The sequence below is a fragment of the Pempheris klunzingeri genome, chromosome 21 (genome assembly GCF_042242105.1).
Source record: "Pempheris klunzingeri isolate RE-2024b chromosome 21, fPemKlu1.hap1, whole genome shotgun sequence".
Taxonomy (NCBI): Eukaryota; Metazoa; Chordata; class Actinopteri; order Acropomatiformes; family Pempheridae; genus Pempheris; species Pempheris klunzingeri.
This window is the reverse complement of record NC_092032.1, coordinates 6,993,238-7,015,673: the sequence shown is the minus strand read 5'-3', so window position 1 is coordinate 7,015,673 and position 22,436 is coordinate 6,993,238. Positions and strand designations below refer to the sequence as shown.

Below are 22,436 nucleotides of genomic sequence, written 5' to 3'. Positions count from 1 at the left end.
TAGTGTGTCTTTAAAACTGAGATGTCTTTGCCTCAGTGTAGGTGTTCGCTGTTGGATTTCAGAGGTTTTTCTCCACTTGTACAATAAGTGCAATTACTTGTTACCCAGTAATTAGTCCTTTACATGCTCTGCGTAGAGGTCTGTCTCCTTCATGTTTCTTTCCTCTTGAGCACATTTTGTTCTTAGGCAGCCAACATACTAAAACACAATTATACTACATACTAAGGCAAAAATATATACATTCACATGTATGTCACGTTAGCCCAGTTCCTACAGTACAGTAATTGGTTCAGATGTGAGTCAGAACAGGCCTGTGGTGCAGCAAACATAAAAGTGTGTGGTGTGTGTGTGTGTGTGTGTGTGTGTGTGTGTGTGTGTGTGAGAGCCACTTTCACAGCCATGGATTAAGTGTTGTCCCTGACTAACAAGATTTGTAGTTAAGTGTTTAAATCCACTTCTGTAAAACCAGGACTGTGTGTGTTTTTGTGTGGTTGTCATGAGGACTAAAAACCATTCCCCACTCTCTCTGCAAAGACTCAGACAGCAGCGTGGCGCCGTGTAACGTCAGTACCATATTCTGTCATGTGTGCTGCAGTGAGAACGGGGTGGAGGATGAGGAGGATCTGTATGACTGCGTGTATGATGATGAAGATGGCGGAGAGATCTATGAGGACCTGATGAAGACAGAAGCCATCCCTCCTCCGGTCAGTCCTCTTCTCTGTAACGCCACTCGCATCCTCACCGTCCCTCATTGATAAAGGCTGACTCAGCCTGGCACAATGACCCAGTGTATTAAAGAAATAGTATAAGACTTACTCTCTCTCTTGTCGAGGCATCGCTGTCTTCTAAAGCTCACTAACACAAAACAGTGGATTTACTTTGTTTGTTTGGGAGGTTATGCTGGACTATTTCCAGGCCGGATGCAGTGACCTGGAGTCTTGTCATCCATTTGAATCCCCCATTAAGCTGCAACTTGTCATTGTCATCTTTTGGTGATCTTTTTTAGCATCAAACAAACAATATATAAAGAGTTAATTACAGAGTTTTAGAAGTTAAGTAATACATGTGGACAGAGGCAGGCTAGGTTTATTCTCCTGCTTCTAGCCTTTGTGCTAAACAAGGCTAATTGGCTAGTTGCAGCTTCATATTAGGCGTACAATGCCAGATTTAGAGTACACATGACATCTTACTAAATCTGGGTATTGCACGCTGCTCTGGGGAGTGTAGTACATGCAGGCTAGTGTGTGAATTTGTCTTATGGGGGTACAAACTTGATGAACCTCTGAAATGTCAGTGTAATGTCAGATCTTTAATGTTATATTTGTGTCACACACTATGTTATTCCATCTTCATTTTTCTGATCTAATGTGTTTTGTCCACATTGTTATTTTTTCTCCATCCAGTGCACCACCGTTGCAAATGCTCCAAATTGCTGCCGCTGCTGTAAATTGCTGTCATTAAGAATGCTTTGTTTAATGAAAACTAATGGAAACTATACAGACTACATCTGGTGGAAGACTCAACAGTTTGTCAGCCCACACTGCTGAAACATTGTACCAGTACTTTGTGTGTGTGTGTGTGTGTGTGTGTGTAGGCGTTTCAGAAGCAGGCAGAGACGGACATCAGGAGCTGCTGTTTAACAGAGATCAAGCAGACAGAGGAGAAGTACACTGAGACCCTGGAGTCTATAGAAAAGGTACTGACTCACTGACATCTGCTGATGAACCCTTGAATTAAAACAGTGTCTGCATGTGGCTGCAGAGTTGTGAGCAGTTCAATTTAAGAATGATTTTTTCCTCTAAACATGCCAGTGTGTGTTGTTTCCTGTAGAAGCAAAGCTAATCAGAACTTCTCATGGAAAACAGCAAAAAAAATAATAAATGAAAGAAGCAGAACAATATTTTCCCCTGTATCCTGTCATATTAATAATTACGCACCCCCCTCAGATTCACTTCCTGACCCCATTGAGAGACCCAAACCCTCAGGTTGGAAAACAGTGGCCTAGATCAGCCTTGAGATGGTTTAACTAGTTTGGCTCTCTGCAGTGTCAAATTGCAGTAAATAAAGTGGCTGTTGAGAAGCAGAAGTCTGCAAAGAATCTAATTTCCTGCATGCTAACATCAAAACATACAAAAGCCACTCAAGTGAGACTCAACTGTGCCCAAACGGAGATGGTCTAAATCAATGATTCTCAACTGGTGGGACCCATTTCTCTTTGCCTGGGAAAAAAAAAAAATTTAAGAAAAGAAATCCTGCGCTTTTATTCTGAAGGGTCAGTTCACGCTCCTTAACAGTAGGTGGCGATAAATCCCCGTGATGCTAATTGACACTCGCCATTTCACAGTATAGAAGAAGACCCGCAAAGTTTGTTCTCGTGCTAATTAGCAAGTAGGACACCGACTACATGACAGCTGGATTTTCTTACATTGAGGACGAAGGAGGACAAAAACCTCAGTTTTGTGTTTCACCTGAGGTCCAAGTGAGTGCTGCTTAATTTTCTTAAAAACACAAAGTTTTTCAGTCTCTACTGAGAAGATAATCAGAGGAAAAGTTAGTTTTGTAATTTTGAAGAAAGTCTCTTTCAAAATAACTCTCAGCAGTTGCACTTTTTTTATTTCATATCTGTGCATGAAAGCTCTGTTGAGTCTGTTAAAACAGGCTGAAGTTGCTGAAGTGTTGTGTGCTGTAACAGCCTCTGGATCAATGGCTCATGAAGGGCTACTGATTGAATATTATTGATACAGGGCAGTTCAGTGTGGATCCACTGATGCAGGGTGATCACAGCTACAGCTACATTAATTACATGTGTCCCTAAGATGCACTTGTTGGTTTTAATTAAAAAGCAGCTAATTGAGTGTCTCTGAAGCAGCGCCACCTGCTGGTCGTTTTGTTTTTTTGGTTATTCTGGACTATCTCAGGTTCAAACTGCACCATCTTTTCGTTAGACACATTTGAGAAGTTGAAAATGTTCCTCGATTTGGGTTGCGGCTCGTCATTAAGGGGTGATGGTGGGTCCCGAAGCCACTGGTCTGAATGATGATCTCAGTGAAGACGACACAGCTAATCCCAGCATCAGAGATAATACAGTTTGTATTCAATTCAAACCATTGACTGTATATAAGAAGTAGACATGGCCACCGTGACGTCGCTGCTGTTTTGAAGCCTTGAGTTTCGCATTTAGGCCGTCGTCATCTTGGATTCAGAACCAGAAACAACAGTCATTCCCATAAAAGATCCTTGCGTCTGATTGGCTAGGTTCTGTCATGAATCATCACTGAATTAAAGTCACGCTGTATTGAAGAAGACTTGAAACTAGTGATTGAGACATCTCATTAGGAAAGTGTTTACTGAGGTAATAAATCAAGTGACAATTAGGCTCATTTCTTATAGACTTCTATATATAATATATATTCTATATAATTCTTTTTTCTACCAACAGAGTCGCTCCCTGCTTCACTTTTCAGACCTGGAAACTACGTCCATTTCTTTCATACAGTCCGTGAACAAAACGTCATTTCCCCATGAAGTATCTGACATAAACCAAATTGCTCTTCACTCTCTAAGTTGATGTTACTCCACACTCAACTACTGTGAGGCCGAACATGAAAGAGAAGTTAACTTTCTTAATGTGGAAACAGTCAGACTCCGTTGATTTTACGCATTTGGCCTCCTTATCGCCTGCAATATGAGAAACCGTGAAACTGACTGACTGCAATGACCTGTTTTGGGGTATAATGGAAAAATTAATGAGTAGTGTAACAAATCTGCGCTCCCAGAGAGAAATGAGTGAAACAATATATTTTTATTTTAGATATTAGCAGTGGGTAATGAGTAATCCCAGCACCTCTGGACAAACTGCACCAGAAGAGCTAAAGTACAAGAAAAGCCCTTTCGTCGTGGATGTTTTCCACCTCACCCTGCACTTTTACAGGACTGTGGGAGGCCCGCTGTCTCTTGCACCCCCCCCTCAGCCACAGCTACTTGTCTTCTCCCTCTGGTGTGCGTCTGGAAAAAGACCTTGCCAGATTTCCCAGCGGGGCATCTCAGTAGATGACTTTCGATATGAAGTAGTGGATGGTGGAGTTCAGTTTGTGCTCGCCGGCTCCTTTGAGATGTAGAGGTGACTATGCGGCGGGAGTTTTTCTGAGAGGAAATCATTAAATTGCAAACTCTGAAAATGAGATTATTGTCGTGACCCAGACAGTCCACCTTGTTTTTGCTGACTGCAGCTCTTTGCAACTTGGCCCCATAATATAATAGCGTCTCTCAAAATGACTTTCCCACTCGTGCTCTGGAGGGGCCGAGCCTCACTCTCTTTCATTCTCTCTCTCTCTCTCTCTCTCTCTCTCTCTGCTGCAGCACTTTATGACGCCCCTCACCATGTTTTTATCCATGGCCGAGATGGAAAACCTGTTTGTGAATATCCCGGTAAGTCATTGTCTTTACTTTACACTTTGCAGCGTCATGATCAGGCTGGGTGGTCGACTCAGGCTCACAAAACAAGTGTACATAATGAACGATAACTGAATCCCACACGGTCACTCCGTCACACTGTCATGGCTATTTTTATATAAACACAGCTGTTCATACTGCTTTAAAAGTGAAACAAGCAAATGTATGGTTCCCCTTTGGACACGGATGAACATTTAGCAACTTCTTTCACTTTTCATTGACTTAATGATTAATGGAGCCATTGAGGAAAATAATGACTTGATGAAAATAATCATTAGCTGGCCCCTAAATGAAAGTAGACATTTGTTGTAGATCAACTATTAAGGGATCTTTGCTGTTGTGTTTTAGGAACTGGTTAGAGTTCACAAATGTTTACTGCTGGAAATCCAAGACTCAGTCCTCCACAGAAGTGCCCTGAACCTTTACCAGATCTTCATCACTTTCAAAGAGAGGTACACTATCAACTTTGTAACCTCTTCCTCTTCTTCTTCTTCTTCTTCTTCTCCTCCTTCCCGTGTTTACACTTAATTAATATGAAATGGGGCTTTGTTTGTTATCAACTGCGTCCAGTTTAGAAATAATGTGTCTGTCTTCATTGAAGTTATTAAGTAGGTCTTAACTCCAGCGACACCTGAGGTTCACAAGGCTGGTCAAAGTCTTCGATACTGTTTTCGGACGCGTGTCGGTACCCTGCCCTACTCTTGTGTTTGATCCGTCGCAGGTTGTTGATCTACGGGAAATACTGCAGCCATGTGGAAACAGCCATCGCCACTCTGGATTACATCTGCAAAGACAGAGAGGACGTACGCATGAAGCTGGAGGTAAAAGCTCTTTAGTGCCAGTGAGTGATTGTTTAGAGCCACAATGACAATGTTTCTCAGCACCTCAGAATGGGCAGAGAATGCCCTCAAGTGTGTGTCTGAGGCATTGCAGGTGATGACACCACTGCAGAAATGATTATAGTCTTTGTGTTGCCCTCCAATAGCTTTGCTCCTTAAGATTAAATAATAATAAATATAAATATAAGCTCTTTTTTCACTGAGAACTCTTCAGGACACCTTGCAACACTAACTTTCTGATTTTTTTTTTTTGCGGTGTTTACAGTATACGGTGTGTATACTCTTCACAAAATAATCAACAGATTTTCTTTCTGTGTTGTGTCTCCTCACAGGAATGTTCAAACAGAGCCAACTACGGCAAGTTCACACTGAGGGATCTGCTGGTGGTTCCTATGCAGCGAGTCTTGAAGTATCACCTCCTGCTTCAGGTGCAGTACTCCAGCCTTCGCTGTGCTATTTCTGCTCTACTGTACTCAGGAAGTCAGCGTGTCATTGTGGTGCAAAGCCGCAGCCCTCCAGTTAGTGCTGCGAATGTGACGCTGCGTGTGTGGCTTTGTTTTTGTCTGAGCATGTTTTATTCATGGTAGCATAACTTCATGTGTACGTAGTTAAAGAGACAAAGTGAGAACAAACCAGCAGAAAGTGCTGATGTGGCCCTTTCACACAATATCCCATTCATGTTGGTAAACAATAACATTTTGTCTAATATTAACATTTTCACTGACCTACATAGATTTACAAAACAGAGTGTGGATAGAATTACACGCTTTACATGTAAATAGACTGCATTATAGTTTTATTTCATACATTTTTCTGTTGTATTGGTAAGCATTACAAGTGACACAATAGGTCTTTTAACCTGGAGCTGTTCTATAGTAATATTTTTGGTGACTGTCACGAAGGATATTTTTATAGGCATCGGAATCAGGCTTGTAGAAAAAAAAGAACAGCAAAACCTACAACAAATGCATAGAAAGTCAGCAAAAATGGACCCAAAATGAACCTCCACTCCAGGTTAATACAGCAGTGCCACTTCAGTTATGTCCCATCACCTTCTCAACAATATAAGAATAAATGATAAGAGAGATGTATGTACAGTATTTGTATTAAATCAAGCATCCATGCAACATAGTGTGTATGATATGATACTTCTACTCCACTTCATTTACAGAGAGAATTGTTGAACTCTTTCCAGATTCTTCCAGACTTTCACTTATGCTGAAGTGTTTTTTTCTTTCACATAAGTCAAGGCTCTCAGAGCTTGTGAACAACCAGCGACGTCTATGCTTATCTGTCACCATACATTTCTGCCAAAACTCACAATTCACAGCAGGATGTGATGTCAGTCACTGTCACTGCTAATTTGTAAAAGTCTGTAAAACTAAACTAAACTAAACCCTAAAAAGTGGCTTAAAGTTAAAAGTCTTCACTGACTTTCCAGAGACAGACGGTTAGAGACGGAGTCCCTCAGGGAGGTTTTGATTCATCAAAGGCTCCGTCGTTGCCAATCAGGCTTTATGAGCGAGAGGGCTGACGGCCACTAGGTGGTGCTGTTGGTCATGGTTCCCTCCCCTCCCCTGCCTTCGTCCTTCAGGCTCTGAGACACCCCCCCCCCCCCCCCCCCCCCCGGTCTATTTCTGTAGCCTCTTTATGACGCTCTGTCTGAAATGACCGGCGCATAATTGTCATCTGATCGAGACAATCAAGAGTGAGGGGAGAGAAAATAGACCAAGTGAAGTGAGGACTGAAAGAGAGAGCAGCGGCAGAACGAGTCAGACAACTACAGAGAGAGGCAGACAGAGAGGTGAAGTATTTCTGAAGTGCTTCAAACTCAGGACAAAGTCAGTGAGAAGTTACTAATGGAAACACTCCCTGTATAAATGGTAAATGGTCTCAGGTTTGTGTAGCGCCTTTCTAGTCATTTCGACCACTCAAAGCGCTTTTTCCATATCTAATATTGACATGCGTTTTTGATTTAGTAGTTAATGAAATGAGATAAATGTTCTTAATTGAACTAAAGTTGTGTTTCATCAGAGTGAATGTGTGTGTGCCCCTCTACACATCTGTGTGTGAGCATGGCCCTGTCCTTTTTAGTTTGATACAAACACTGTTCACTTATTCCGCACAAAGAGGAGGTTGAAGGTCTGATTTAGGAGGCTTTATAAGGAAGCCAACAATAAAAACAAAAGCAACTTAGTCCTACTTGTCAAATTTAATTATTAGATAATACTTAAAGCGTAATTTGGCCCCCGGCACTATTTTTTTTTTTACATATTTGAGGTTTGAAATTACTTTTGGATTTGGTCCAGTAGATCGCCACAGCTGGCAGAACGGGCGGCGAACGAACTACAATAGCTGCAATGTAATCAAAGCATGTCCACGTAAAGCCACTGACAGGCTCAGATTGTAACTCCAAACTTTGTTTAACCAGAAACAGCTGTTTTGGCACTTTCAGATCTAAAAATTCAAGTCTTCAAAGTGAATTTCTGTTAATTTATGAGACAAATCCAAAATAAATTTTGAGTTCAGTGGTTTAATTTCAACAATGAATATTCAATACTAGTTAAATTAGTAATAATTGCTTATTAAAATGATAAATAAGTAATTATTATAATTGTTTTAGTTTCCATAGCTGCTTTATTACAGTATAGTTTGCATTATAGTATGTATTGTGTATTTTCCTTACAGGTATTAAAATGTATGTAATAAAGTGTCAGAGGTCATGTTTCCTTCACTAATCAATGACAGATCTGTTCTCTGCATACCGAGAACAATGTAAAGAACAGTTTACATTCCTTTAATTAGAGACCATGCATGTTGTATTCTTTCCCAACACTCAGAAATGAGTTGATTCCACCAGGATTTCCACTTCAGCCTCCCTGAACCCTCAGAAACCTTATGATCTGAGACCCCCGCATGTTTGCATGCAACACAAACGTCTCACCAGATGAAAAAGAAAAATACTGTAGTGACAAAGTGATTGCGTTGTGTCAACATGGGCTGAGATCCCCGTGGAACAGCCAGGTAATAGCCAGCTGCACCAAATAAAGCATCCACTGGGTTACTTTCCCACATGGTGACAGCCAGAATTTGTACAACTAATGCCTTGTCACTTCCATTCGCTCCCAGAGTTCCTCTCTCTCGCTGTTTCTTTCTTTCTCTCTTTTTTTGTCATCAATCTTTTGCTCTTTCTTCCTCGCTGCCTCCGCTCATCATTCCTCTTCCCCCATGAACACACCGCGACACGATTCCCTCAATGAGTCCATCATGTATGGTCCCGACTATCAGTGTGACCACTCCCCTCCTCTGTATCTCTGTGGAGGTGTGGAGGTGGGAGCAGGGCTTGATAAATGGGACTCTGCCGTCTTGCTACTGATAATAATGCCCAGGTTGAGCTTGACTGACACCAGGGATTTGAGCAGTGCCAAACAGACATATATATCTCCCTTAGAGGCTCACTGTGCGTGTGTGTTGGTGTGTGCACACAGTTTGTATAGCCCTGTATGAAGGACATGCATGGCATCCTTCCTTATCCTCCACTGCTGAGGTCTAGATGTCTTGTTTACGCTGCAGCAAGGCACTGGCAAGCAATTTCAGATACACACTTGCACACACACACACACACACACACACAGACGTCTGCAATAGATGAGTGCACACACACACAGTATCTGATTTATTTCAGGAGAGGATTCTTTTCGCAGTAACCTTTTTCACTCCATACCTAGAGCCAGAGCAGCATGTTCTCATGTGTGGCATGTGGCCTGAGTGAACATTAGCATCACTTTCCTTTTTCATTTTCTACCTTTTGGGTGTATGTTAACGTTGTGTGAGATACTCGTTAGTGCTTTAAATCAGCGTGTCTGTGTGTTTCTGTCCAATAGGAGCTGGTAAAACACACTCATGATGCCACAGACAAGAGTAATCTACGGATGGCGCTGGATGCCATGAAGGTACAGCATCAGTTTATCCAGTTTATTTTCTTTTTCACACACTCTTATCCCAGCATGCACTGAGTGGAAGGTCCGTCCCAAAGCTACATACACAATGGATCTGTGGAACACTGGAATAAGGGCCCAACAATTCAGGAACTTACAAAGAACTTATGCAGTTATTTTTAACAACCTATTCTGTAATTACACAGTATGTTTGACCTTCTGAATAGGCAAGATGTTTCAGAGGAATTTAGAGAGAGTGTACCATAAGACCAACAAACTTAAAATAACTGCAGGGTACAAATGTGCGTATACTTTGGAATAAAGGTACAGTGTGTTGTCGTTGGTACTCTCAGCTCTTTCACCTCACCTGCAAACTTCATCACCGGGCACTTACCACATGTTGTCAGTTGTAAACTTAAACTAGTCTTCTTCCCTGGCAATTGTGTTCGATTCAGCATTCAGATCGAACCTTTTTTCAGCCCCGTGCAAGTTCTCCTTTCGTTCCAGGAAAGAAACACAATTATAGCAAGATAAAAACACACAGCGTGAGTCCCGACGCATGTACTGCATATGGTTCATATACTCTTCTAACAGCAAACTGTGCACTTCATTTAGTTTGTCCTTCTGTGTTTTGAGGAAAGTAAAATCAAAACAAACTGTTCTGATATTTTTCTCTGTACTTACAGAGTAGACACACACACACACACACACACACACGGTGGTAGTTCCCCCTTTGTTGTATTCAGTTACAGGATGACTGCAGGGTATGAGGGCTGTAAACTAAAACACTCCTAGTTCTCCTGTTCTGGCTCTCAGTAGGATGTCAAAACACGTAATTACTGGATTATGCTACAAACAATATACACAGACACAGTATAGATAGATATTTAAACTGAATACAAAACACTTTTTGTAAATGATTAGAAAATATCATCTATTTTGATGTTGTTACAAAGCGGGACACCATTTCGTAATGTCAGGGTCACTTATTATTTTCATATTATCAAGTGATGCAGAAGTCATCACTCCAGCACCCCCGGCACGTGCAGATTTGTGCTCATGTTTATGGTCATACTGTACCCTGTAATAGTAATAGAATTGGTACCCTGTGGCCTAAAAGTTCTTTGTTAGATCCCAGATTATTTGGCCCTTAATCCATAACTTCACATTTTGGTCCCCAGTATCTACATACAGTACTGGTGCGTACTGCACTGGTACACGGTACAATAAATGACACTGTTACTCCGGACTAATTCCACTGTAGATTGCAGGTTGTAACTTAAAGTGTAACCCAAACATTTACTATACCCGTATGAAGCATTTACAATCCATGTTTTTGTCCCTTAAAACCTGAAAAGTCAGGCCCATTAAATATTAAAGACCAAATTAACAAACAAGTTAGGGAAAAAACACCCGTTGGCATTATTTCTGAAGAGTTTAACAGTCAAACACTTATTAGCTTCATCAGGTCTGTGTGGGTGTGGTCTCATCCAGCTGTTATATATTTGGGCTAAATGATGTTTTCCTACATGATTATGTCTGAAAAGAGGATCTTGCCCTTCATTGCAAGTCACCGCATGTCCTCAACTTTTAACTACACATAAATAAATGACTCTTCTCCACTAAATGCAGCATTTATAAGTCAGTTGAAAGCTTGGACATCCGCACACATCAGCAAAGACAGACAGACAGACAGACAGAAACTCATGACTTTTAATGGAACTCGATCCAAAAGAGATTCCTTATTGTTTTGTGGTTTGTGTGCAGGACTTGGCTCAGTACGTAAACGAAGTCAAAAGGGACAATGAGACGTTGCGAGAAATAGATCAGTATCAGAGATCCATCGAAAACCTGGTAAGGCTCCTGTTCCTTCTAAATGACTACAACCTGTTCTCAAGCTCAACAGTTCGTTGGAAGAGCTTTTTTCCTGTCGGATCACAAGCTGCCCCATCCTCCGTGTCTTTTTCTGTAGAACCAGCCTCTGAGTAACTACGGGAGACCCAAAGGTGACGGGGAGGTACGCGTGTCCACGGTGGACAAACGAGCTAAACAGGACAGGTGAGGTGTCAGATTGACACGCCGGTTGAATCAGGTGCTGTGGCTGGAAAACTGCCAGAGAATGTATTACTTTAAGCCAACGTGCTGTTAGCTAGTAAACCTGTGTGTCATGAAAAACCAAATCAAGCGAGGTAATTGCTGTTGAATTACCACACAGTCAATCAGTACATGCTGCATGTCACATGGTTGGCGTTTCGCTGATGCTCATGTCCTCAAGGGTCTCCAGAATAAAAACCAACCAGTGACACATTCTGTAGCTATTTTGTTTTTTTTTTAATCTCACCAGTAGATTAAACTACATTCTCAAACACTGTTGTGTGTGAACAGTGTCAACTGGTGCATCGAGTTTGCTTTCATTGACTTTGACGCGATGCTGTGTGAACGGCAGGCACATCTTTCTGTTCGATGCGGCGGTGATTGTATGTAAGCGGCGAGGAGACAACTACGAGATGAAAGAAGTGATCGACCTGCACCTCTTCAAGATCACCAACAACCCCACGTCGGACAAGGAGAACCGAAAGGTCTGCACACACACACACACACACGGACACGGTTTCTGTTGACTCACAGACCTGTTGAATTGTTTCATTGTGAAGGAGCAGCACAGCCGACTACCACCGGGGTGTAGTGGGTCATCCTTTGAGCATCTAATGTCCTTTTTCTACCCCTGACAAGAACACATTTTGAGGGGAACAACGACTTTAGTGGAGCCATACTACATCCTTTACTGTGCAACACAGCCAGGTTTGAAACCTCCAAAATCCACATGTTTTTACCTCAGGTGAATTCCTGCTCCTCACCTTGACATGTGGATGTTTTTTTTTTTTAAGTTTCAGATCTGGCCATTACCTTGGAAAAAAAAATATTATGATATTTTTCAGTCAGTTTGACTTTTTCTCTCCTGTTTTATTGGCAGCAACACTTCTCTTTGTGAACATTCCCCATTCGGTTCCAAGAGAGTAACTCAATTCCACGTTTGGCAAAGCCACAGTGACGATGCTTTACCTCAGACATGCAGAGAAATTAGCCTCAATTAAATCAGGCTGGAGTGAAAAAGAAACAAAACAGGTAGCTTTTCTCCCTGCCAGGCATGCAGACCACATTTATTGGTCATATTTGCACAAAATATTGAAACACATTTTTCTGCTTCTTTGTTATGCTGCACACAGAAATACCAACAATAAAAAAAAACAAAACAAAACAAAACATGGGCTTTACAATGTCCTCAGCACTTCTGACAGCCAAATAGTTTATTTCTACAGTTAATAATTCTCAGTCCGGATATACCATAGTCAGGAAAGTGGGATAACACACCTAATTGTATTGTTTTTATCTTACAAAGCAGGCTCAGATTTCCCAGGTCTGATTGGTGGCTTCACTTTGGATCCACACTGATTCGGGTCACTGACTGACAAAGAAAAATGTCTTCAGCATTTAGCTTTTAATTCGACGGTGTTATCACCATTTTGAAAAAGCAGTAACCCACTTTACACTGTGGTTTTAGAACAGCTAAAATAGCTTTTGATGACATTTAATTTCGCCCAGGGCTGCATGCCTTGTCCATCCTAATACGACTAGAAAAATGTAGCGAGCATGTTCTGTTTTCTGCTTTCACTCTTCCGCTGTTCCTGGAATATCCAACATGTGAAAATGAAGAAATAACAGCAGATCGGGGCTTCTTAACATGCTGTAAATTTAAAAGAACAAAACAAGCATCTCACATAACAACCAATCAGCTCTAATGAAGGGAAGTCTTGCATTGTTGAGTCCATTATTGCCTCTTTATGACTGCATCAGCAAAGCTCAGAAACCATGTTGGACTCCTGACAAACCAATTAGCAGTGCTACTTCAGCATAATGAGCAGCCATAACACTTTATCAAATAAATGCAGGTTCATAAAATTGAGTAAAAATGGAGTTAACTTGCTTCTTGACAATATTTTATAAGCACCAACCTCGACACCCCTCCGCTGCCTTTTGTGCTCTGTGTCCCCCTAAGGTGCAGCTAAAATGAGCTACATGTAGAAATCTTTCCAGCTCATAACACAGACAACAAAATAATCAACAGAAAAGAGTCTTAAATAATTTGGTAGATGCTTGTTCCGGCACATGTTTTACATTGTCGTGTTCGGTTACCAGCATAATAGTGAAACAGTGTCAGACTAGAACAGTCTGCCTCCTCCCAGATGGTGTTATCATTAAACCTCGCTTTGGGCCTGACTACACTCACACATACATGCAGTGAATACTAAGTGCCAAGTGGTGAAAAATATTGCCAATCATAATGAGGAATGTTATCTAAGGCGTGCCAGGAAACAATGATTTGGGCAATAATGATGTTGTAAATAGCAGGCATCAGTAATCTTAGACCCATATGGGCTTATATAGTTCTTTTTTTTTTTTTTTGAGACCTTCAGCAATCCCAGCGTGATTCACCTCAGACATGATGGATATGATGCCGTTTGTTTGATTATATATTTATTATGGAGATGCCAATGATGACAGTGGCTGCGTGAGCGAAAGCAGCAATGAGAACCTTCATCGTAGGAGCAAAATAATCGCATTTACATGCACGTCGTCTGGAGGCAAAACTAAATAACCTTGAAGTCTAATTGTTGCTAAAGTGATGTACGGAGCAGTAGGAAAACGCTTTTGCGACCGTTGGACCGAAGCCATTTTTCAGAGCCGATGGTTCGAGCGTTTGCAGCAGGAAGTGATGGAATGAAAGCTTTATATGTATTTCAGGGTTTGTTTAAAGCTGCTATAATCAATAGTTTTATAACTAAAGATTAAATCATTATGGGGCATGTGTTCAGTGTCGCTCTTAGTGACAAACCAAGAGACCTTCGTCCCACCCTGACATTCCCATCAGCTACATGGAGGTTTTAGTAACTCGTTTTGCTTCACTCATTGTTTTAAGCAGCAGCTGTTTCCAGTGGGGGAAAAAAAAAAGCTCTAAAAACCCACTATACACATACCTGCTCAGCAAAAAACAGCAAACAGACAAAGATAGTGACTAGCTACCGAATGTACAGAACCTTTAGCAGCTTAAGAGCCAGATGGGGTTGGTGCAGACCAAAACAGAGCTACAAGGAGAGTGAATAATGGACTTACATTTTCCATATGGGCAGAGACGCGACCCCAAATGAATGCTAATGTTGTTCAGAGTCTGTGCAGAGAAGGAGCCGCATGCAACGTTGAACTGAAAAGTCTCTGCTGCCCCCAAGTAGCCAAAAACAGCTACGGCACCGTGTCGATAATGTTTCAGGTACATTGAAGCACATGGTGAAATACATGAGCAAGGGGCAGATTATTTATCATTAAGGAAGATCAACGAATGTATACTTTATATTATCCATCCAGATGTGCGATCCTTTCAAATTCCAAAGATAAACCAAATTCTTCCAAAAAAAAACAAAAAAAAAAGGCCTAAACTGACAGGAAGACAGACAAACACATCCTCCTTTTCTTTACAAATTGGTAGCTAGAGATATCTTTGCTGAGCGTTAAGTCTCGGTGTCCACTGGGAATGCCTCTGTAGAGCGCTGCTTTCCTTTTCTCTTTTCTTTCAACAGAAAAGATGAGCTTCTCTGACAGCACTGTGAGCCTGGCATGTTTTTAGCCTTCAGAGTCGAGTGCTAGAAGTTCAAAACCACAACTAGGAGCCTTAAAAAGTGCATCTCACAAGCATCTGTTTAGTGATGCTGTCAGAGGCATGTGCTAACTTATCACAGAGGCTAATAGACTAATATTTAGCCTTTTGAAGCGGATAATGGTAGCTGATTACAGGCCCACTCACTACTTGGGTCTGTGCATGCTGTCTGATGCCCAGCAGTTATGTGGCACAGCTACCTCACACTATTTCCTCTTCTCCTTCATGCTCTTCCTCTTTGTTTTGTCTCTGTCTGTCAGTTCTGCCTCCCTCCAACCCTTCAGCCTTTGTGTTTGCTCTCCCCAAGGCATCCCTCTTTCATTTTGCATCTCTTTGTCTCCATCTGTCTCCCTGCATACTATCTCCTTCAGCTCCTGCCCCCTCCTGCTCCATTTGTCTCTCACTCAAACCCTCAATTTATTTATTATCCGTCATGTCATGTTCTGTCTCAAATGTGTGTGTGTGTGTTTTTTTTTCTTGTCTTTCGCAGTGGTCGTACGGATTCTACCTCACTCATAACCAGGGCCAGAGCGGCTTTGAATTCTTCTTCAAGACCAAAGAGCTGAAAAAGAAGTGGCTGGAGCAGTTTGGCATGGCCATGTGAGTGTGTTCTGTCTGTGAGCGCGTGTCTCTGTGTCTCAGCTGCATTTTGTACACACATCGCCGTCCTGTTATTCAAGTCAGACTACTTGATGATTTATGAGGAGCACGACTTACTTTTAAAACCAAAACCTGCCTGGAAAATATACTAAAAAAGTGGATGTGCAATGAGAATGCGCAAAACTGCCAAACCTTTGAATCCAGTATTTTACAGTATTTTATCATCATTTTAGTACTTTATACTCAAAGAACCCAATTGGTCAAATTTAATGCCAGCATCAGATGTATGTAGTTAAACTGCATCAACCAGCTCACAACCTGAGCTGGATCCAAATTCACCTAAAGTGACTGACAAACTGGTGCCAAGAGTGACAGATGGAACTATCGTATTTCACTTGTGGAGCCAAGAAAGACTAATTGTCTCAAAAACACTCTACCGATCATCTTTCACAGTGTTCACACGTGCAAGCCAGACGAGCTGTATTGGGTATACAGTAACTGTAGCGGCAGATATATCTACATATTTATGTAGTTACTATAGTAACTGGAGTCTAAAGCACAGTTCATACAACATTAGACCAAATTGTTTTTATGGTTTTAATGAAATGAAAAATCAGAAAAGTGAAGATATTACATGAAGGTTTGTGACGAGGTGGCTTGCTAGCTTAATTGTTGCATGAAGCTGTCGTTTGATCTGCCGTAGGGGGGCCAGGAGCCAGGCAGGACTCAATTCCCTCATTTCCAACCATGAAATAAAGCTGCAATTCAATGAAATTAGAGTCGCTTTATTCAACACGACACACACAAGAGGTGTGCAGGAATTCGTTTGATGAAATTGGCACCAGAAAGATATCGACAGCTTGCACAATGAAGCAGAACAGTGCATGCGTACAAATAGTACAAGAGGTGCAGCAGGACACAGCTGAAGACAGCTGTGTGATTTCCCCCGTGGCTCCCGGGAAGCTTTGTAGTCACCCTGGTGATGTCACAGTGATGTTGTCAGGGTAACAGTGGCCTGTTTAGGGAGACGGCACATTTTTTAAAAGAAAGCCTAAAATGAACACGTGGAGTTTGAAAGATGTGCGTATTCACGAGGCAAAGATGCACTGGAGTTGCATTATGGGAAATGTAGGATCAGGCAGTCCACCGTTACCATTTTCCCAAAACTAAACTAAAACAAGCCCAAAATTGGATATTTTCAGTGTAAAGCATAAGAAACATCACTACAAATGATATTTTATGTGTAAATCCACACAGCCACACATAGACAACACACAAACGCTCACTATACATCACATCTCAAAAATCAATGAACAGACAATAAATAATAAGAAGAATAAAGAATATAAAAAATAAAGAATTTATGGCCTAACAATTGAACTAAAAAAATGCATGAATAACGTGATGATATCTATTTTCGAATCAGTGCACATTTACTTGACAACACACGGCATTCTTGTTATTGGAAGAGGCTTATTGTCGGACACTAGAGAGCCAGAGACGGCAGCAGAAGTGGGGCTCTCAGGCAGGTGCAGTTCCACTGGAAATATAGAAAGAAAAGCGAAGAATCTGTGAAATAATGTTTTCAAGCTCCAGAGGGAAAGCAACGAGCCTCAACAGGAAGTGAAGAAGAGGATTAGGAAGATGAAGCACGGTGTGACGTGACACTGAAGGAACAGGGGGCTTTGGTTGATTAACTTTTGGGGCTGAATAAAGGAAGACAGAGAGGAGCTGCCAGGCACTGTCACAGTCTCCCACAGCCAAGCTCAACAGCTGATCTGTGAACAGTTGCTTTCTCACGTGCCGCATTTGCTTCCGAACCACCCACACCTGCTCCTGCTGTTTGACTGAGATTCAGCTGCCGCGAGGGGCAGGTAGGCACACTGTGAGTGAGCACTCCATCCTTGACAGTCGGAAGAAGACTTTAAATGAAGTCAGACCGAATATCTGTTGCGTCGTATGGCTTTAAAAGCTTCAGCACGCAGAGGAGTCGTGGAACTGCACGAGGCCGGTCAAGTCACGTCAAACAAAAAAGGAAGCTGAGGGGTTTTATTTGTTAAGAACGTGCCATAGAAACACACTCAGTATCTTGCAGTGGGGTTATTGTCATAGTGAAAGCTATAAAACGGTGGTATGTCATTTTTAGTTCATAACAATCTTCAGTGAAGAGCAGATGTATCAGCTGACCCCATTACCTGTACATTTCCGAACCAAGTGTAAATATCCCATAGTGTAAATATTTATTTCAAATATCCCATTCACAGCCATATATTTATATTTATATTTATATTTATTTTACTATTGCTATTTTTTCTTCTACTATTGCTTCTTTTCACTCTCCCTGTTCAATTGTTGCTGCTGTAACATGAAAATTTCCCCCTATGGGGGATCAAATAAAGAAAAGTCTAAAGTCTAAGTCTAAGTCTACAGAGGAGAAGACACCGCTGAAGTTCTCTTTTTCTTCTCTGACTCTTTGCTCCATCTCGGCGCTCTTCGTCCTGTTTACCAGAGAACATGCTGGAGCCCTTCACTTTGACTAATTCAACGAATTTTGAAAGTAGCACCTGTGCATGTTAAGCACAAAGCTTACGCAACAGTGTCATCAGGTATAACCACTGTAACAGAGGAAAACAAAGGAAGACCAATTCCTGTCTCTTTCTTTCTCACACACACACACACACACACACACACACACACACACACACACACACACACACACACACACACACACACACACACACACACACACACACACACACACACACACACACACACACACACACACACCATGATGTCCCAAGGGGCCAAGAGCACTTCTGTGTTCACTTCAAGCAGACCTTGCCTGTCTACTTGTAATTCTCTCCTTCCCACTTCAAAGAACTTTATCAGTGAAATGTTTCTGTTGCCATGGAAGTTTGTTGGCTGCAATTATAATTGTTTTTTTTTTTGCCTTGAAATTGACATTTTTATCAAACACCAACGATGGTGGAAAACTAACAAAGTGGGCAATGAACATAAACTCATGTATTGATTTGGGCTCAACTGTATCTCAGAGCACAGCCCATAAAAGTAGTCAGTGTTTATTGTACAGTTTTGACTCAACTGCTTGTTCTGATTTCGAGTCGTAGACTGTATTGAAAACTCGGTGGTGCATTCAAGGACACTCCAACGCTTGAGCTTTAGCTGACACCGCACTTTGAACGCAGGAAACATGCATTATTCTTTTGAAATCTGTGTATTGTTTCTGGATTTGATTTTCTGTCGCCGTAGTTCATCAACGCAATTCTTTTTGGCACCTTAGAGCACCCTTAGTTTATAAACAAGAGAGTTTTTGGAAGGAGTCCCTGCTTGAACTGCATTAACGTGTGATGGTAGTAACTTAAAGGTGTTTTACTGTCATAGCTTTTTATGCCAACCGAGCTTAATTTTAGGATCCAAACTACAAACAACATTTTAATACTTCGCCACATTTACTCCTAATGGACATTTTTATTACTGACCATAAATACAATCTTTCATCTTAACCCATCAGTGAATAAAATAATATTGTATTGTGTATTATTATATAAGATTGTTGCACTATACATAATGTTTTTATATTAATGGTCACTTATAAAAGCTGAGGATGGTGTTACATACTTAGTATCTATGGTGATCTATAAGTGGCGTAACAGATCGATGGACTGTATATAAAGAATCAACAGATCTAAATTCACAGAAATGACATTCACACTTGGTATTTAAATGTCTAAGATATGCAAAACCAACAGTGTGGCCCTTTGGGTTTGAATATCTGACCAGGTAAAGTGAACCTACCAACCTCTCTTCTGAGACATTGCAGTGATACCTCAGTGTGCACACTGGAATAGCCACTTCACATCCTATAAATGACAGTTTTTCATGAATGTAATGTTTTATTTTTGTGTGTGTGTGTGTGTGTTCCGTCTTATTTAGATCCAACATTCATCCAGAGAACGCCGCAAACAACTTCCACGAGTTTCATATGCACACCTTTGAAAAGATCACCTCCTGCAACTCTTGCCACATGCTACTGAGGTAAGAGGCCATTATTATTCATACACACAGAGACACACGCAGTAAAAGCAGCACGAAAAATCTCTTCAAGGCCATCGTCAAACTTAAAGACTGAGGACGAGACACGGACCCTTTCCCTTCAAACAACTGTCAGGACTCCTTTGAAAGACCTCCTCCTCCTCCTATTCCTCTCCAGTGTACCCTAACAATCTATTCGTCACTTTCCTTTTACTCCCCTCTTCCTCTGCACATGTGCCTTCGTTACACAAAGTTTCTTTTGAATTTGCTGAATGGTATCGGCACCCAGAGGACCGCGCCTCATGGTCTTTCTCACTGCGGGAACGACTGAGTGGTTTCACCTACCGAGGACGGCAAAAGAAAAATGTCTGTCACACTTCAGCACTTCTTCAAGGCGATGGATGGTGAAAGGGGACAAGGTTATTGCATATACAGAGCCGGCCGCTGAATTCACCAACATTTTCCGAGGATAAGATATGTGAAAAACAAGAATAATGCTGGGAAGGTTTCAGGCAGCATCTGAAGGGTAGTCTTTCATTATTTCCTCGAGGATGTTGCCATTGTCTTGATTATTTCTCTTTAAATTGGTCCTTTGGACTATTTAATTATTTCTCTTGTCCTGGAGCTCTTTGTTTGCAGCACTTATAGGAGAATTTCTGATTAACCTGAAACGACAAAACAAATGTAACCACTTATGTAACACGCACCAGATATCAAATGACTTCATGAATCATTACTTTATGAAACCTACAGCAGAAAGGAATTTGTAAACCCCATTATTCTTAGTGTAGAGGCCTTGCTGAGGCATTGTGCCACGAGTCAGAAAACATGATGCATACAAATCGGGGTTTCGTTTCAAGTTTTTAATTTGAAAGGAATATCCAAAAATATTTTTCATTATTTCATGTGATTTCATAAGAAGGGTTTCATAAGAGCGGTGTGTGTGCGAATGGCTAAAATTCACAGTTCCGACTGCTTCCCCCAGTGTAGCACACACCCTGTAGTTCTGCAGTGAGCAAAGAATAATAGTGCACCTGCAGGTGAACTCCATGCTAGTTTTCTCAAAGAGGTTAAACAGACGATTAGCTGGAGAGCAGAGCAAAGCAGCCTTTACTTTCATGTCATTTTAATTAGGGCCTCTGAGATGGTTATGCAAATGCGGAACTACACACTGCTGCTTCAGTCTCTGCATGTGTGTGTGTGTGTGTGTGCGTGTGTGCGTGTGTGCGTCATTTACACCAGAATTTCAATGTCTTATTTTCAGTGTTTGGTAGAAATGCAGCATTTTCGCTTTTTTTTTTGTCTGTCTGCAGGGGCATCTTTAACCAGGGCTACCTGTGCTCCAAGTGTGGTTTAGGTGCCCATAAAGAATGCCTGGGTCGCTTTGGCTGCTGTGGAAAAACAGGTAACACACACACACACACACACACACACAAATATAACTTAAGTCTTCCACTTTGTTGCGCAACCTCACATCGTCGCTGAACAAAATGTTTTCAAGGGACACATTAATTGTATGAACACAACTGCACTTTAACAGCAGTTTGAACATAATGACAGATGACACATAATGGTGCAGAGAACCTGACGTATGAGTATCTCATGTGACTAATTATGGGTATGAGGGAGATTTGTCGCACTGTGACTTAAAAGCCGCACAGTGACATTCTGAAAAGGATTGCACCAAGTGGAAACGTGCCCTTGTTTCCACTAACCAAGGTCATCCATGTATTCGATCAGTATCACGGTTATTCAGATAAAAGCTCCCCCGCTTCCCCCGGGTGGCTGTGACACTTCTGAGCACCGTAAAGGCAATGTCACTCTGTGTCATTGTGCAGATCCCCAAAGCTTAATAGTAGTTTTACTGAGGAGTTTTAAGAAACTCCTGACTTTTTCATCCTGCCCCTGTTGTGTTTCTGTCACTCAGCTCCCTGTGCAGGAGCGCTGACAGCTCTGAAAGAAATGGAGGGAAAACTTCAGACACGAGGAATGAAAAAAAAGGCCTTCAGAAACCAGCTTAGCATGTCGTCTGCATGTGTCTGAGAGAGAGGGGAAAAAAGTAAATTCGCACTTTTTGTTTGTGGAAGTTCTTTTAGGTCTTGAAAGTGCATGTTTATGTTCTCGTAGCACAAAAAAACTGAGCACCAAACAAGCGTGAAAAGTTTTACTGTTCCAACCTGCACACACTGTACCCGTGACACTGTGTGCCGCAGTTGCATGTGTGTGTTTGCATTCCCCGTGGCAAGCTGCCAGCTTCTGTTGGACCTGGCATCTGTCATGTTGCTATCAGGTCACAGAGGCAATAACGCCACTGCCATGCCCACCTGGGCGCAGAGTGTACCTGAGTAGATTTGGGCGACACCAGCGGTGGGGTTGTGGGGGGGTGGGGGGGTGTTAGAGGAGGCTGGTGAAGGCTGGGATGTCGCTTTGAATTCCCAATCTCATTACTTCGCACAGTATTTACCCTCTGCTGAGACAGGAAGATGTGCAGGAGGTGGGGACCAGTACTGAAGTAGTACACTAAAGGAAAAGTATTTTAAGAAGTCTGAAACTTCAGATATTCCTAAAAATAGAAGCTAATCTTTCTGCTGATGCCCACTGGACCTCAAGCATTGAACTTTCCCTCGAACGCTCAGAGAGCCACCACAGTTCTTGCACGAACAGACTTTGTCAATACACTAGCAGGGCTGCACAAATGCGCAATCACAGCATCGCACTATAGGGTTATGTACGTGAGTGTGTGTGTGTGTGTGTGTGTGTGTGTGTGTGTGTGTGTATCAGAGATAAGCCATTGTTTACCTCCATTTGTCTCAGTTATCAGCTCCCTTGCCAAGTGTTTGCGTA

General features: G+C 41.8%; 1 protein-coding gene across 1 annotated transcript in view; it reads left to right on the top strand.

The window, feature by feature from the left end:
• Nucleotides 1–22,436, top strand: part of LOC139221098 (guanine nucleotide exchange factor VAV3) — an 81,838-nt gene that overhangs the window by 38,505 nt on the left and 20,897 nt on the right. The window contains exons 5-17 of the mRNA XM_070853011.1: nucleotides 596–704; nucleotides 1,595–1,696; nucleotides 4,360–4,428; nucleotides 4,801–4,904; nucleotides 5,174–5,273; nucleotides 5,624–5,719; nucleotides 9,176–9,244; nucleotides 10,997–11,083; nucleotides 11,202–11,287; nucleotides 11,676–11,808; nucleotides 15,430–15,539; nucleotides 19,494–19,595; nucleotides 20,906–20,997. Coding sequence (XP_070709112.1) covers nucleotides 596–704; nucleotides 1,595–1,696; nucleotides 4,360–4,428; nucleotides 4,801–4,904; nucleotides 5,174–5,273; nucleotides 5,624–5,719; nucleotides 9,176–9,244; nucleotides 10,997–11,083; nucleotides 11,202–11,287; nucleotides 11,676–11,808; nucleotides 15,430–15,539; nucleotides 19,494–19,595; nucleotides 20,906–20,997 — 1,259 coding nt within the window. The remainder of the gene's footprint in view (nucleotides 1–595; nucleotides 705–1,594; nucleotides 1,697–4,359; nucleotides 4,429–4,800; nucleotides 4,905–5,173; nucleotides 5,274–5,623; nucleotides 5,720–9,175; nucleotides 9,245–10,996; nucleotides 11,084–11,201; nucleotides 11,288–11,675; nucleotides 11,809–15,429; nucleotides 15,540–19,493; nucleotides 19,596–20,905; nucleotides 20,998–22,436) is intronic.